The 15,449-nt window shown below is 43.1% G+C and overlaps 1 protein-coding gene and 1 long non-coding RNA gene across 4 annotated transcripts in view; one reads left to right on the plus strand and one right to left on the minus strand.

Moving 5' to 3' along the window:
* osbpl5 (oxysterol binding protein-like 5) overlaps positions 1-15,449 on the plus strand; it is a 104,407-nt gene that overhangs the window by 67,407 nt on the left and 21,551 nt on the right. For all 3 annotated transcript variants that reach the window (XM_039017071.1, XM_039017070.1, XM_039017072.1), the window contains 3 exons: positions 13,749-13,944; positions 14,284-14,468; positions 14,691-14,772. In XM_039017071.1, coding sequence (XP_038872999.1) covers positions 13,749-13,944; positions 14,284-14,468; positions 14,691-14,772 — 463 coding nt within the window. The remainder of the gene's footprint in view (positions 1-13,748; positions 13,945-14,283; positions 14,469-14,690; positions 14,773-15,449) is intronic.
* Positions 1,558-15,449, minus strand: part of LOC120066024 — a 36,466-nt gene continuing 22,574 nt past the window's right edge. Inside the window, exon 3 of the long non-coding RNA XR_005478725.1 lies at positions 1,558-1,674. This is a non-coding gene — a long non-coding RNA (uncharacterized LOC120066024). The remainder of the gene's footprint in view (positions 1,675-15,449) is intronic.

Here is a 15,449-nt window from a genome sequence, read left to right on the forward strand (position 1 = left end):
GTGCTGTGGTTTTTTGTACTTGGCCCGACGGTGCCTCAGCGTGATCTGACAGTCTTTTTTTGTCTTTCACTCAGTACAACACTACCCAGGGAGAGGCCTGCTGCGAACACTAGATTGGGTCCCTCAGATTGTCCCTGCCGTGGAGGGGGACCACGGAACGTTCCTCAATATGCCTCGATATTTTGGAACTTTTAGCTACTGTTAAATAAAGATTGTCGAACACCCTTCTGTCTGTGTGTTTGGAAAGTCTACATGTCTTGTAACCACTCATTGATACAAATGGAAGAACTGACTTATATTCGCTTGTCTATTGTCCCATTCTTCAACCTGGTCTTTATGTATTTTAGTTGACACGTTAGTAAAAATGTATTCACCCTGGACTTTGGATTTTTAGAACTTCTTAATCATAATCTTTAAGTGTTGTCTTTATTGATAAAGTCTGCATTAGTAAAAAATGGGAAGACCAACAGCCTATGAAAAAAGTTATTATTTTGTAACCTAACTACTTGTGAAGAATTACATGCATAGTTTATGCACAGCTTTATTACATTTAGTGACCCCCCCCCAAAAAAACAACATTTTTTGACAGCCTTGACTGTTGCGTCCTTGCTCAGGGAACTGTCCGCTGATAGCTGACAGCAGGATGGCAGGTTTGTTGATGTGCTGCTCTAGAGTTCTATAGCCCAGCAGACTCACCTGGGACTTTGGGAAGGACACACGTTAGTTTGTATTAAAGTCGGGGAGACTTTTAGAGGGGGAGAGCATGAGTTTTGAAATAAAGTCCATCCAACCGGTGACCCTTGATTACATAACACACAGACAGCAATAGTGAAGGTGCATAAGTATACTGTTACGAACAGAGCCTACTTCTCTGTGCTCTTGAGCGATCGCAGGTAGTTGGTCAGAAGGCTCTGGAGGTCCTTGGACTATTCTATTGCTGTGGCACCTGGCGAGAGATGGATAGAAGTACTGAATGTACTTGAAAGAAAGAGCAAGAATTAACATGTAACAGGTATTAAATTGTTGATTATTGAGGACTATAAAGGGGCCTTCAAATCAGACAAATGGATGTGTATAAGACACAGCAGCTCAGTGGTTTTCAATGGGAGGAGTGTGTTGCGGGAGGCCCCTAGCATTGTGTTGCACCGTCTGTTAGAAAAGTTGCAAAGACGTACGTCTCCATTGTAAACAGAGCAGTGTTTCTCCTCACTCCGTTGGACATGCGTTTATACTGTATGCATGTTTTATTTGAAGACAGCCTTACTCTGTAGTTCAAGTTGTATGTTCATGTCTGTAACTACACTTTAACTGGGCGAGTTTGTTTTGCATGGCCCGCAGCCCGGGTGGGTGGAGATTTCACTTAAGGACCAAAATTGGGAATTGATCTGGCAACTAGAGGGCTGCTGGATTAAAATCCTGAAGACATTCCCCTACTGTTGGGCCCTTGAGCAAGGCCATTAACATCACAACATGCTCTCTATCCAGGGTCACTGCACTACAGCTTGACCCTGTGCTCGTCTCAACTGTGAGTGATGTGTGCTGTCATGACTTACTGACATGAGGTGCTCCATGTTTCTGCTGGTAGCAGGCCTTAACCTGGATGCGGGGAAATGTCCTGCTTTGGAGTATTGTTGCATCTATGTCCACCACGCTCCATGGAAATCAATGACAAACCTGCATGCATTAGCAAAAGAAAATGGTACCTGTATTTAGGTAGTCAAGAAAGCTTTTTACACAGTGTACAGGTTTTATTCCAGCACTCTACTAATTGGGGTCTAAATTGAAGAACACGATTATTTGATTAAGATGTTTGTGTTAGGCAGGAATAAAACGTGTACACAGTTTAGTCTCCTGGGACTACGGTTGCAAAAATCCAGTAACTTTCCAAAATCCCCAGTTTTTCCAGAAATCCTGCTTGGAGGATTCTAGATTTTCTGCTTATTCCCTCCTGATTCCATGAATCTTCCAACCGGGTTTTCTGGTAAACCAGGGGATTTGGGGAAAGTTACCAGATTTTTGCAACTACCTGAGACAGAAATCACCCACATTTTGTATTATAGAACGAGCTCCCGAAGTAACAATTTTGCATGAATTCTGTAATAAAATGTAAAAAAAACACAACACTTAATTTGGGCCACCACCAGCCAGAACAGTGGTCTCAGGCGCTGCTCCAGAATCTCCCATAAGTGTTCCGTTTTTTTGAGATCTGGTGACTGAGACGGCCATGACATATGGTTTACATCGTTTTCATGCTCATCAAACCATGCAGGCACTTGTGCCCTGTGGATGGGGGCATTGTCATCCTATGGGGGCATAGCCATAGTCGGCAAAATAATATCCTGCCCAACATTTTTATACATGACCCTAAGCATGATGGTATGTTAATTGCTTAATTAACTCCGGAACCACACCTGTGTAGAAGCTACTGCTTTCAATATACTTTAAACCCCACAGTTACTCAAGTGATTCCATTGTTATGGCAGATACCTGTATTTTTATCTAACGTTGCACCTTCCTGAATAAACTCCAGAATACATCTCAAGAACAAGTAGATTTTCCTGGTGCTCGGGAGGTCCCCAAAGTTCTACGTCTGTCTTGGTGTTATGTCTAGGAATATAACTGGCAAATGCATAGGTTTCTATAAATAAACTATCATTAACTACATTGATGAACTCAGCTGATGGTCCGCTCTACGGAGAGATTTGTCTGTAGAGTTCCAAGACAGGATTGTGTCGAGGCACAGATCTGGGGAAGGGTCCCAAAAAATGTGTGCATCATTGAAGCTCCCCAAGAACACAGTGGCCTCCATCAATCTTAAATGGAAGAATTTTGGAACCACCAAGACTCTTCCTAGAATAGGCCTCCCGGCCAAACTGAGTAATCGGGGGAGAATGGCCTTGGTCAGGGAGGTGACCAAGAACCTGATGGTCACTCTGGCAGAGCTGCAGAGTTCTTCTGTGGAAATGGAAGAACCTTCCAGAAGGACAACCATCTCTGCAGGAAGCCACTCCTCAGTAAAAGGCACGACAGCCGCTTGGAGTGTTCCGAAAGGCACCAAAAGAAGATTCTTTGGCCTGAATGCCAAGCGTCACATCTGGAGGAAACCTGGCACCATCCCTATGGTGAAGCATGCTGGTGGCAACGTCACCAGCTGTGGGGATTTTTTTCAGCGGCAGGGACTGGGAGACTAGTCAGGATTGAGGGATAGATGAAAAGAGCAACGTACAGAGAGATCCTTGATGAAAAGATCTTGGCTTGCTAGCTAAGTAGCCGTGTTAGCTTGAACACTGAACACGCTAGCTAAGGTTAGCAGCTAACGTAGCTAGCAGGCTAAAAACGCTGGTCCAACTCAATGTACTGTAAAAATGTACTGTACTGTAAAAAAAATTGCACACCCTCCCACCTCCAAAGAATTAACTCTAAATAATGTTTGCAACCACAAATAACAACTGTAGCGGTCTGTGTTTATAAACATGGATATCGACTTTTCCACTTAAGCATGCTTTTTTAAGCACAGTCGATGCCACGCAGGGCTACGGGCTAGAAGGTTGAGGGTCCAAAAATGTGTCCAAAAATATATACATATACACACAGTACAAATATTTTTTACAGTGACAGGGATTGCACAATAAAGTTGGGGACTTATTTCCATTGTGGTCCCTATTTTTTTACAGAAAAACATACACTGAGTGTACAAAACATTAGGAACACCTTTCTAATATTGAGTTGCACCTACTTTTGTCCTCAGAGTAGCCTCAATTTGTCGGGCATGGACTCAACAAGGTTTTGAAAGCATTCCACAGGGACGCTGGCCCATTCTGACGCCAATGCTTCCCACAGGTGTGTCAAGTTGGCTTGTAGTGGATCTCTACTCTGAATAGCTCGTTCCATCTCATCCCACAGATGCTCAATTGGATTACGATCTGGTGACTGGGCAGGCCACTGCAGTAGGCTGAATTCATTGTCATTTTCGTGGAACCATTCCTGGACAATCCTAGCCTTGTTGCATGGTCTATTTGCAGATGGATACACTGCTGCTATGAAGGGATACACGTCATTGGCAATGATCTTAAGATATCTTGTGGCATTCAAACGTTGCTCCACTTTTATCAAGGGCCCCAATATGTGCCATGTGTGCCATACCCTAGTTCTCCCATCAGCTTGAAACAGCAGGAACCAGGATTCATCAGACCAGGCAATGTTTTTCCAATTCTCCATTGTCCAGTGTTTTTGTTCATTAGCCCACTGCAACCGTAGTTTGTTTTTTGCTGAAAGTGGAACTCTGTAAGGTCATTGGCTGCCATACCCCATTCGTGTCAACGATGAGTTGTGCATTCTTTAATGGGTTGTACTGGACTGTCAGTTGACTAACTGTAGCATGTCTGTTGCTCTGCACAATTAGTGTCACCCTCCTTTGTTTTCTTTCATCAATGACCTGTTTTCGACCACTGGCTTGCCGTTGGCTGGGTGTCCTTTGGTTGATGGACCATTCTTGATACACACAGGAAACTGTTGAGCGTGAAAAGAACTGCAACGCTGCTGGGTTTGACACGCTCAAAACGGTGCGCCTTGCACCTGCTACCATAACCCCGTTCAAAGGCACTTGAATCTACACTACACTAATCTACACTAATTGGAAGTGGATTTAACAGGTTACATTAATAAGGGATCATAGCTTTCACCTGGATTCACCTAGTCAGTCTTCCATGGAAAGAGCAGGTGTTCCTAATGTTTCGTACACTGTCAATATTTACATAGAGGCAAAAAAGGTTATACTATTCACACATTAGCCAGCTTTTGACATTATTTTAAAAAGTGGTTATGGTTGGTATGGCTTTGAATTGCTGTGGTAGTTTGTTTCACTCAACAGCTCTGGTATATAAAAATGTGTTCTTACCAGATAGACTCTTATATTTAAAAGTGAATATTAGAGTCTCTGGCTCTGGTAGTATGCTGGATAGGTACCTGGGGGCTGAGTCGGTGATAATTCTGTGGACCAGACCAAGTTGAATTCATTTTTCCACAGATAGCCAGCCTAGCTGCTTAAAATGCTCAACCTCCAGATGAGTATGAGGGGAGAGTTTAAGTACAATTCTTACAAGCTTGTTTTGGCAGGTCTGTAGCTTATTCTTTAGATGTTTGGTGAACCATGATATGCAGGCAAAATCAAAGTGACGCTGGACTATTACAGTTGCCAGAGTCTTCAGGACAGGGTTCCCCAACTGGCAGCTCACAGGCAGAATTTGGCGCGCAGGTGGTTTTATTGGGCCCCCTATGTTTTCTGAGCAAATGTAAATATTTTTTACAAAAAGGAAAACATTTATTTTCCTTGTTGGACATAAAAGACTAAAAACACCAAGAAATCCGCTCCAATTTATTTTAATCTGTTCCCAAGTATTCCAGCTTATAATAGAGAGACGTGTGATCGCATTCAAATGTAATCAAGGTTTGAAATGATGCTTCAGTCAAGTATTATACAGTGTATTCGGAAAGTATTTAGACCCCTTTACTTTTTCCACATTTCGTTACGTTACAGCCTTATTCTAAAATGTATTAAATAGTTTTCCCCCCCTCATCAATCGACACACAATACCCCATAATGACAAAGCAAAAACAATTTTTGGAATTTTTGCATATTTTTTTAAAAACATTTACATAAGTTTTCAGACCCTTTACTCAGTACTTAGTTGATGCACCTTTGGCAGTGATTTTACAGCCTCGAGTCATCTTGGGAATGGCGCTAAAAGCTTGGCACACCCGTACTTGGAGTTTCTCCAAAAATCTCTGCATATCCTCTCAAGCTCTGTACAGCTTTTTTTAGGTCTTTCCAGAGATGTTTGATTTGGTTCAAGTCTTGGCTCTGGCTGGGCCAGGACATTCTTGTTCCGAAGCCACTCCTGCATTGTCTTGGCTGTGCGCTTAGGGCCGTTGTCCTGTTAGAAGGTGAAACTTCGCCCCAGTCTGAGGTCCTGAGCACTCTGGAGCAGGTTCTCATCAAAGATCTCTATGTACTGCTCCATTCATCTCTCCCTCGATCCTGACTAGTCTCCCAGTCCCTGCGGCTGAAAAACGTCAACCAACATGATGCTGCCGCCATGCTTCACCGTAGGGATGGTGCCAGGTTTCCTCCAGACGTGACGCTTGGCATTCAGGCCAAAGAGTTCAATCTTGGTTTCATCAGACTAGAGAATCTTCTTTTGGTGCCTTTCGGCAAACTCCAAGCGGTCTGTCCTGTGCCTTTTACTGAGGAGTGGCTTCCGTGCTGCAGAGATGGAGGCCACTGTGTTCTTGGGGACCTTCAATGCTGCAGAAATGTTTTAGTACCCTCTAGACTGTTCCTTCGACCTCGTGGCTTGGTTTTTGCTCTGACATGCACTGTCAACTGTAGGACCTTATATAGACAGGTGTGTGCTTTTCCAAGTCATGTCCATTAAATTTAATTTTCCACAGGTGGATTCCAATCAAGTTCGGTCTGAATACTTATGTAAATAAGATCTGTTTTTTATTTTTAATACATTTGCAAAAATTAAACAAATTTTTTTTTTTTCGCTTTGTCGTCATGGGGTATTGTGTGCCGATTTGATGAGTAAAACATGTATTTAATACATTTTAGAATAGGGCAGTAATGTAAGAAAACGTGTCAAGTCAAGGTGGTCTGAATACTTTTCGAATGCACTGTATTTTATTAGGATCCCCATTAGCTGTTGCAAAAGCAGCAGGTCGAAGGAACTGTCTAGAGGGTACTAAAACATTTCTGCAGCATTGAAGGTCCCCAAGAACACAGTGCTTTTTCTGTTTATTGAAACCAGGTCTGCTGTTTATTTGAGCAATATGTGATGGAAGGAAGTTCCATGCGATAAGGGCTCTATATAATACTGTACGCTTTCTTGAATTTGTTCTGGATATGGGGACTGTGAAAAGACCCCTGGTGGCATGTCTGGTGGTGTAAGGGTGTGTGTCAGAGCTGTGTGTAACTTGACAATGCAAACAATTTGGGATTTTCAACACATTACTGTTTCTTATAAAAAGAAGTGATGCAGTCAGTCTCTCCTCGACTCTTAGCCAAGAGAGAATGGCATGCATAGTATTTATATCAGCCCTCTGATTACAATTAAGAGCAAAGCATGTCACTGTTCTGGGCTTAACTAGGTCTTTCCTTGCATCACTGGACCACATGACTGGACAATAATCAAGATTAGACAAAACTGGAGCTTGCAGAACTTGCTTTTTGGAGTGTGGTGTCAAAAAAGCAGAGCATCTCTTTATTACGGCTAGACCTCTCCACCTTGAGAGGCTAGACCGGCTAGACCTCTCACATCTCCATCATCATTGAATCTATATATTTTGACCATGACAGTTTACAATCTAAGGTAACGCCAAGTAATTTAGTCTCCTCAACTTGTTCAACAGAAACACCATTCATTACCAGATTAATCTGAGGTCTAACGCTTAAGGAATGATTTGTACAAAATACAATGCTCTTAGTTCTAGAGATGTTCAGGACCAGTTTATTACTGGCCACCCATTCCAAAACAGACTGCAACTCTTTGTTAAGGGTTTCAGTGATTTCATTAGCTGTGGTTGCTGATGCGTATATGGTTGAATCATCAGCATACATGGACACACATGCTTTGTTAATGCCAGTGGCAGATCATTGGTAAAAATAGAGAAGAGTAGAGGGCCTAGAAAGCTGCCCTGCGGTACACCACACTTAACATTTTTGACATTAGAGAAGCTTTTGCTGTCAATTTGCAGTCTACAAATTATTTGTAATTATGTTCCGACCATCTGCTCAATAAAAGAATTGGCCCGCGCTTGAATCTAGTTGATGATCCCTGCTTTCGTGTGTATAGCTAGGTTTCCATGCAATTAGCGACAGATTTTCATGAAAATATTAGAAAATCCACATAAAACCAATATGCACATTTTCCCATCAGTTGTTTCCAACAAATTGGCTTGTTTCTGGTAAAAGTATGTGCGTAAATACGTGGTGAAAATGACTTAAATTCATGTACCAAATAAAAAAATACAACTTAAATGGGTTTCCATCGCATTTAAACTCTGGGCCTACTGATGGTTTTGGTACAAAAACAAATTGTAGGTATAGCAACTGTGCCCACTCTGGTATACAGTGCGGGTATAGCCTACATGATGAAATTATCAACAAAAGTGCGAGATTATTTTTATTTGTCGAACAGCAGCCAAGCATCGATCATCATGTGACCAGAATAAGACCCTCAATATTTATTGAAAGGAGCATCAAGCTCATCACCATGCACATTCACCACCTGGTGGAGTTCATCATTATTTCGTCTGTAGCCTAATAAACTGCATGCTTTCCCATGATGTCATGATATTTTTTTATCCAACGTGTACTTTACATGCATTAAAAGGTTGGATGGAAACCTGATTGATGTCAAGCCATTATATTTTGGACGGACGTGCACACGCCTACAGGAGACTTTTGAAGTAGCCTAATCAGATTAAAACATTGAGTGGTTGTGTTTATGCCACATAGAAAATGTGATAAATACTTTTTAAAGGTTAAATGACAAATACAGTATTTAAGCTATATTGAAGCATTAGGTTCTAGGTGTGTGAGGAATAGCTGGTCGTATTGAAGAAGAGGCAGAGGGCCTGTTAAGTTTTCCTGAATAGCTAGGCCTACCAGAAGCATATGTGGCCACATTATTATATACTGAACAAAAATATAAATGCAACATGTAAAGTGTTGGTCCCATGTTTCATGAGCTGAAATAAAAGATCCCAGAAATGTTCCATACGAATAAAAAGCTTATTTCTCTCAAATGTTGTGCACATATTTGTTTACACCCCTGTTAGTGAGCATTTCTCCTTTGCAAAGATAATCCATCCACCTGACAGGTGTGGCTTATCAAGAAGCTGATTAAACAGCATGATCATTACACATGTGCACCTTGTGCTGGGGACAATAAAATGCCACTAAAATCTGCAGCTTTGTCACACAGCAAAATGCCACAAATGTCTCAAGTGTTGAGGGAGTTTGCAATTGGCATGTTGACTTCAGGAATGTCCACCAGAGCTGTTGCCAGATAATTGAATGTTAATTTCTTTACCATAAGCTCCGCCAACGTCGTTTTAGACAATTTTGGCTGTACGTTCAACCAGCCTCACGACCGCAGACCACTTGTAACCACACCAGCCCAGGACTTCCACATCCGGCTTCTTCACCTGCGGGATCATCTGAGACCAGCCACCCCGCCAGCTGATGAAACTGAGGAGTATTTCTGTCTGTATTAAAGCCCTTTTGTGGGGGAAAAACGAATCCTGATTGGCTAGGCATGGCTCCCCAGTGGGTGGTCCTGGCTCCCAAGTAGGTGGGCCTATACCCTCCCAGGCTCACCCATGGCTCTGCCCCTGCCCATTCACATGAAATCCATAGATTAGGCCCTTCCTCAGTAAAATCGCTGAAATTGTTGCATGTTGCGTTTTATATTTTTGTTACGTATAGGATGACTTGGGAGAATCATGATCGGCAACAGACGGCGCATCTCACTATCGGAAGTAAAAATCCAGCCAGACTGACCTTATAAACTGTAGAGAGTTGACAGACCCACACCTGATCCAGTTGGAATGAAACATTGAAATCACAGGGCTTTTGTGCCGTTATTCATATTACATTTTCACTGCAGCCAGGAGTAGCATTTGAAAACAATAATGCAATTATTCATTGCATGGTGGTGTTGTAGGCTTGTTAGAGACAAGTAGCCAATGTGTATACAATAGCCAGAGCATTATTAGTTGAATTACTAGTGTGAAGCCATTATTAGAGATGAATACCCCCCTTGCGGCCGGTGCGGTGGCTACGGGAGGAGGAAAGGTTATTTGAGGGAGGGAGTCGGGCCTACGAGGAGTCTTGGTTAGACGGGGGAGCGGTGTAGTTTTTTGACCGCACTTACATTTCCTGCAGACAATAGCCTTCATTTATTGCACTTATACGTTATTAGAATTAGAGGAATTATAAGGATCATTTCGTTTTCCACTTTTATATTAGAAAGTCTAAGTTTTATATGCCTGAACAAAGAAGCATCCTTTTGATTGTAGCTTGCAATCTGAAGTGCCACACTGCTATCATCTCTACAGATGTGCAGTAAAGCCTGCGGTGAGGGTGTGTCCGAAATAGCCCCTCTCTCACCAGGACAGTGGTCATATGTATTGGATGGAATAGAGACAATATGCCACTACAAGGCTAGTCTAGGAAGGATACTTGTATTGTCCCTGAACAATATCAACAGGGGATCTTTTTGAGCTGCGTGTCTTCACTGTTCCTTCATGTGCAGTGATGCACCTGGCCTCTCCGCTGCCTATCAGCTATTCCTATTTGTTCTAGTGGATTCGTGTAGAAAATGTATGCAGCTTTGAATGCGTGTATGTGCGGTATGATTAAGCAATAAGGCACGAGGGGGTGTGGTATATGGCCAATATAACATGGCTAAGGGCTGTTCTTAGGCACGACCCAACGCAGAGTTATATTGACCTGTGGTATAGTTAAACAATAAGGCACGAGGGGTTGTGGTATATGGCCAATATACCACGGCTAAGGGCTGTTCTAAGGCGCAATGCAGAGTGCCTTGATACAGCCCTTAGTCGTGGTATATTGGCCATATACCACAAACCCCCGATGTGCCTTATTGCTTTTATAAACTGGTTACCAATGTAATTAGAACAATAAATACCATGGTATACGGTCTGATATACCATGGCTTTCAGCCAATCAGCATTCAGGGCTCGAACCACCAGGTTAATAATAAAAGATAGCGCACGGAAAAGCATAGTGCATAAAGGAAATACCGCCTTGACATAGGGGAGGCGCATGCAAGCAGATGAAGAAATGTGGCTAGGGTGGAATAAATTACATAGTAAAAGCTGCAAAAGAATGAATGTGAACCTGAAGAACAAAAGACACAACCCTCCCCAAGCAAAATAATTATAATTGGGAGCTAAGAAAAGCTGTCTTCCAAAGTCTTAAATTCAAAGTTGAAACGGATCTACGGTGATTTTGTCGCATCGTTGTCTTGTATATAATTACATGTTATAACTCGTCATTTAATAGGATCTCTGTGGATTCAAGTATGTATAGGCTGTTTTGGGAAGCTATTTTGGGAAGATTTTGGGAAGTCAATCGTTTGCTGACCTCAAAGAGAAGTTAAGATTGGGGGAATACTATCTCTTAGTCAGCTCGCAGAACAATACACAATACCATTTAGCATGAAACTCAGAGTATAAAAAATCGACTTGAATTTCTTTGTCAGGCGTTATAACAAAGAGAGGGCACACCTGCTGATTCAAAGATAAGTAGGGTCATTAAATAGGGCACCCGAGCAGTGACATATTCAATAAGGTGTGCCTTAAATAGTGGTCACAATTTCATTGGGTTTCAATGGAGTCGTCATGCCAAATAATGGTCAGGGCAAAATTTTCATTGATTTCGCTAAGTAATTGAGAGTATGTTTGTGTGCGTTTTCTAGATTGCACTCTCTAGCCCCTCCCTGTTTGTGCCCCTCTCTCCTTTCAGCCAATCACAACGGACCCCGTGGGTCATGTGACAGGAGGCAGATACTCAGGAAGAAATATTCGACCAACCAGTGAAGCAGACCCCCACACACACACGGTTACACACCAGAGATCTGTATATAATGACCAGATACTCATGTTTCCGCCCTAACAATGGGAGTCGTTGTTCCAAAGGCAGGCAGGCAGGCGACAAGCTTAGGTCCAAAATAAGCCCATATAAATGCATTGTGCTTAATTTGGACAGATTTTGGTGAGAGTGAATCCTCTTGCTTCGCCTCTTCCTTTCTGCACACACACACACACACATACATTCTGACACACATCCAGGAAGCAGGCGTGGCAGAGAAGACAGGAAAACAAATCCCTACGCTTTAGTCGCTGATTTGTGATAATAACAGACACGTGCCTTTGTATTTCGAGAAGAGAAGAGAGGAGAGGGAAGGGCTTTTTGTGCCTGTGGGATGTATGTTATATAAATCGCTTGTTGTTGTGCTTAAGTGGAACCGGGTGGATAATTGCCGTTTGCTTACAAGGTAAGAAAGGCCATGCTTCCCAAGTTTATGGCCAACGGTGTAATGTGTTTGTGTAATATTTCCAATTGGCTGGTGAGGTAGAACATATGACAGGCAACGTATGACTTTTGACCTGCGTGGCCTTTATGGCCTTACCGTTTCAGTGTGTACTGGGTGGAGAACCGGCGTGTGCATCTGTGAGAAGGCGGCTGTGTGTTTTTCCGTCCATCTGCCCACCGGAGAGCCACACACAAAGGTCTGCCGTTAATGGCTCCAATCTAACAGCCATTAAGGTCCTCTTTAACCTTTTTCTCTCTTTTACGGACTGATGCTTTTCTACTCACTGGTCGTCTTAAGGTTACGTCTAGTAGTTGTTCACAAAATGTGTTTGTTTTTTTAAATGGCAGGATGTACGATATGATGTGAATATGGTTCTCATTCAGTACCACACACAGCTGGGGCAAGCTGTGAATATTGTAGGAAATGTATTTCTTATATCCAGGGCTCTATCGTTCTTGGGCTCTGTGTCCGGTGTGTGTGCAACTGTGCATGTGCGTCATCCTCTGAGTGACATCATTATTGACAGTGACATTCAGGCCACTGAAAGCGGGGGGTTGCGGTGGGGGATGTGGTTGCCTAGGCAGCCATGTTGTACGAATCAAATCCAATGTTATTTGTCACGTGTGCCGAATACAACAGGTGTAGGTAGACCTTACAGTGAAACGCTTACAGATGTTGGACATGCGCCCTGTCCTTTTGACATTAGGCCCTACCCCTCTATCTAGTACACAGGAGGCTGGTGAGGAGAGGGTGGCTCATAATGGTGACTGGAATGAAGTGACTGGTATCAAACACAAGGAAACCACGTTTGATGTGTCAATACCATTCCATTCCAGCCATTAGTATGGGCCCGTCCTCCACAGATAAGGTGGCACCAGCCTGCGATCTAGTCTCTGTCTGCTGGTCTTTGTGTAACCATATCCAGCTCTCTCACAATATGGAGAAGGAAAAACCCTTTAGGAGTGAGAAATTACATTTTTCAGGCCTTTCAATGTGCGATGATTCTTCAATCATTTTGAGGCGCTTTGTCAGTGAGTTGTGTCATAGCTGTGACATTATTATGTTAAGATGCTGTTAAGGAGATGCGGTCGCTATTAGGATCTCATTATTAGGATTCGTTTCATATGGGGGTGACGAGGGATGACTTAGTACCGTCTCTTATATGTGAATTACAGTTCAGAGCAGCATACAATGCCTTTCTGTCCAATTCTCCCAGAGAATCATGTCACTTGGCCTGCTTTCAAGCTAAGCTTGCGTGTGCTGCGAGTGACCATTAATTGCACAGGTATAAAAACTGAGGTGTCGGGAGCTGAGGCTGTTGTTTTTGACACCGGTGCAAAATTCTGCTTTATTCGTCTTTCTTGACTTTGTTCTGAGGCAGAGTTTCCTGTACGCCCCTGAAACTGGTAATATAATATACGTGTGGAAGTTATTCAGTTTAAATCAAATTCTGCTACAGTTGTATTAATGAAATATGCAAACCCAATAGCTTACCAATGTGCAGATGGACATGAAGTTAATAAATACCAGCGTTGTACCATCACGTTTCTGTAACAGACACAAATTTTATTCATGTGTGCTCCTGCTAATTAAACCATATCTGTGTGTTTCTCCTCTCTTAAGGTTGGCCAACCAACAGATGGAGAATGACGGCTACTCTGAGAAATCAGAGCACGATGCCCAGGAGGATTGGGACAACGGGGCCAATGAGAACGGAGGTCGGCTGACGGAGGAGAGCGACATGGACCAATCGGACGAGCTGTCTCCGGGGCTGCAGGCCACATCCTACGTCGAGCAGAGCCAGGAGGAGATGGCCGAGGTGAAACACGACAGGACATCACTCACAGACGGCTAACATACACCGACAGGTTATTAGGGGTTCGGCACGTTACAAAGCCTATAGCTAGCCGGCGATGATTTATTCGAAATCTATCAAATTTATTGGTGAACATCAGGGGCCACATGAAATGTGACGTGGGGCTGGCTTTGACCACCGTGCAGCTACGTGATTATCAGGACTGTAGGGTAAAGACAAAGAGACATGATGACTATTTATCGTAGGAATGGGAAATACGTTTTTCTCTACTGGAAGGAGTCTATTCGAATGAATCAAAACTTTCATTTTCCAACCCTGCTTCTGTGTGTCCCTTTCTCCCAGGCTGGTGAGGCGTCCCAGGTGGAGACGGTGTCTGAGGAGAACAAGGGTCTGATCTGGACCCTGCTAAAGCAGCTGCGGCCTGGCATGGACCTGTCTAAAGTGGTCTTGCCCACCTTCATCCTGGAGCCACGCTCTTTCCTGGACAAACTGTCAGACTACTACTACCACGCCAATCTGCTGTCGGAGTATGACAATACTAGACTAGTAGTACACTTGTAGCTCAACTATTACCGCCATTACTTTCTCTCTACCACGTCACTACCACTACACCAATCTACTGTATGAGTTAGTAGATACACTCAAACTGAACAAAGCACTGTGTCCATCTCTCCCTTTCCCTCCCTCTCTCGCACTCTCCGTTTTTTCTTCTATGTCCTCTCTCGCTCTTGCTCTCTCTCTGGTCCCAGGGCTGCGAGGGAGGAGAGTCCATATGGCAGAATAAAGCAGGTCGTGCGCTGGTACCTGTCTGGCTTCTACAAGAAGCCCAAGGTAAACTCGCCTGTTCTTTAAGGGTAATAATACAACGTGACACTCCCCTATTTCTGGGGTTGGCTGGAGGAGTCATTGTAGTTCTGAGTGACTGGTCTGACTTCCATTGTATGAACATACAACCGATATTCAAGCCAAAATTTGAAAAACAAAAATTCCATAGTGTTAACGGTGTGGGTTGTGGAATTGGAGATTGCGGATTTAGGTTAGTTATTTAATTTCTGCAGGGTCTTGGTAAAGAATTTATACCATAGATGGTCAAAAAAAAAATCTACTTTACTCCCATATAGGCTAGATTTGAGTCGTTGTTCTTTCAGGCTTATATACTCTATCTTATATACGCTAGCCTGGGAACGAGGTTAGAGTGTCTCTGGTGTAACTGCCACAGGGCCTCCCAGCATTACAGGTTCAGCTGGTTTCCAAGCCAGGTGTACCTGATACACACAGCAACACAGACACGTGATAGGGTGTGGCAAACAGAGGGGGTAGAGCACCGCTTTAATTTTAGTTTAATGTGTCACTCTTTTATTCTTTCATTTCGTATTTGCCCGTTAATCTATTTTGTAGTGCTGACCCCAATTAGTTGACTGGTCGATTGTTTGGTCGTTAGGCTGTTGGACGACCGAGATTTGTTTTAGTTGAGCAGTAACACATATATACATACATAGAGACATACA

This window comes from Salvelinus namaycush, chromosome 21, assembly GCF_016432855.1.
Source record: "Salvelinus namaycush isolate Seneca chromosome 21, SaNama_1.0, whole genome shotgun sequence".
Lineage (NCBI taxonomy): Eukaryota > Metazoa > Chordata > Actinopteri > Salmoniformes > Salmonidae > Salvelinus > Salvelinus namaycush.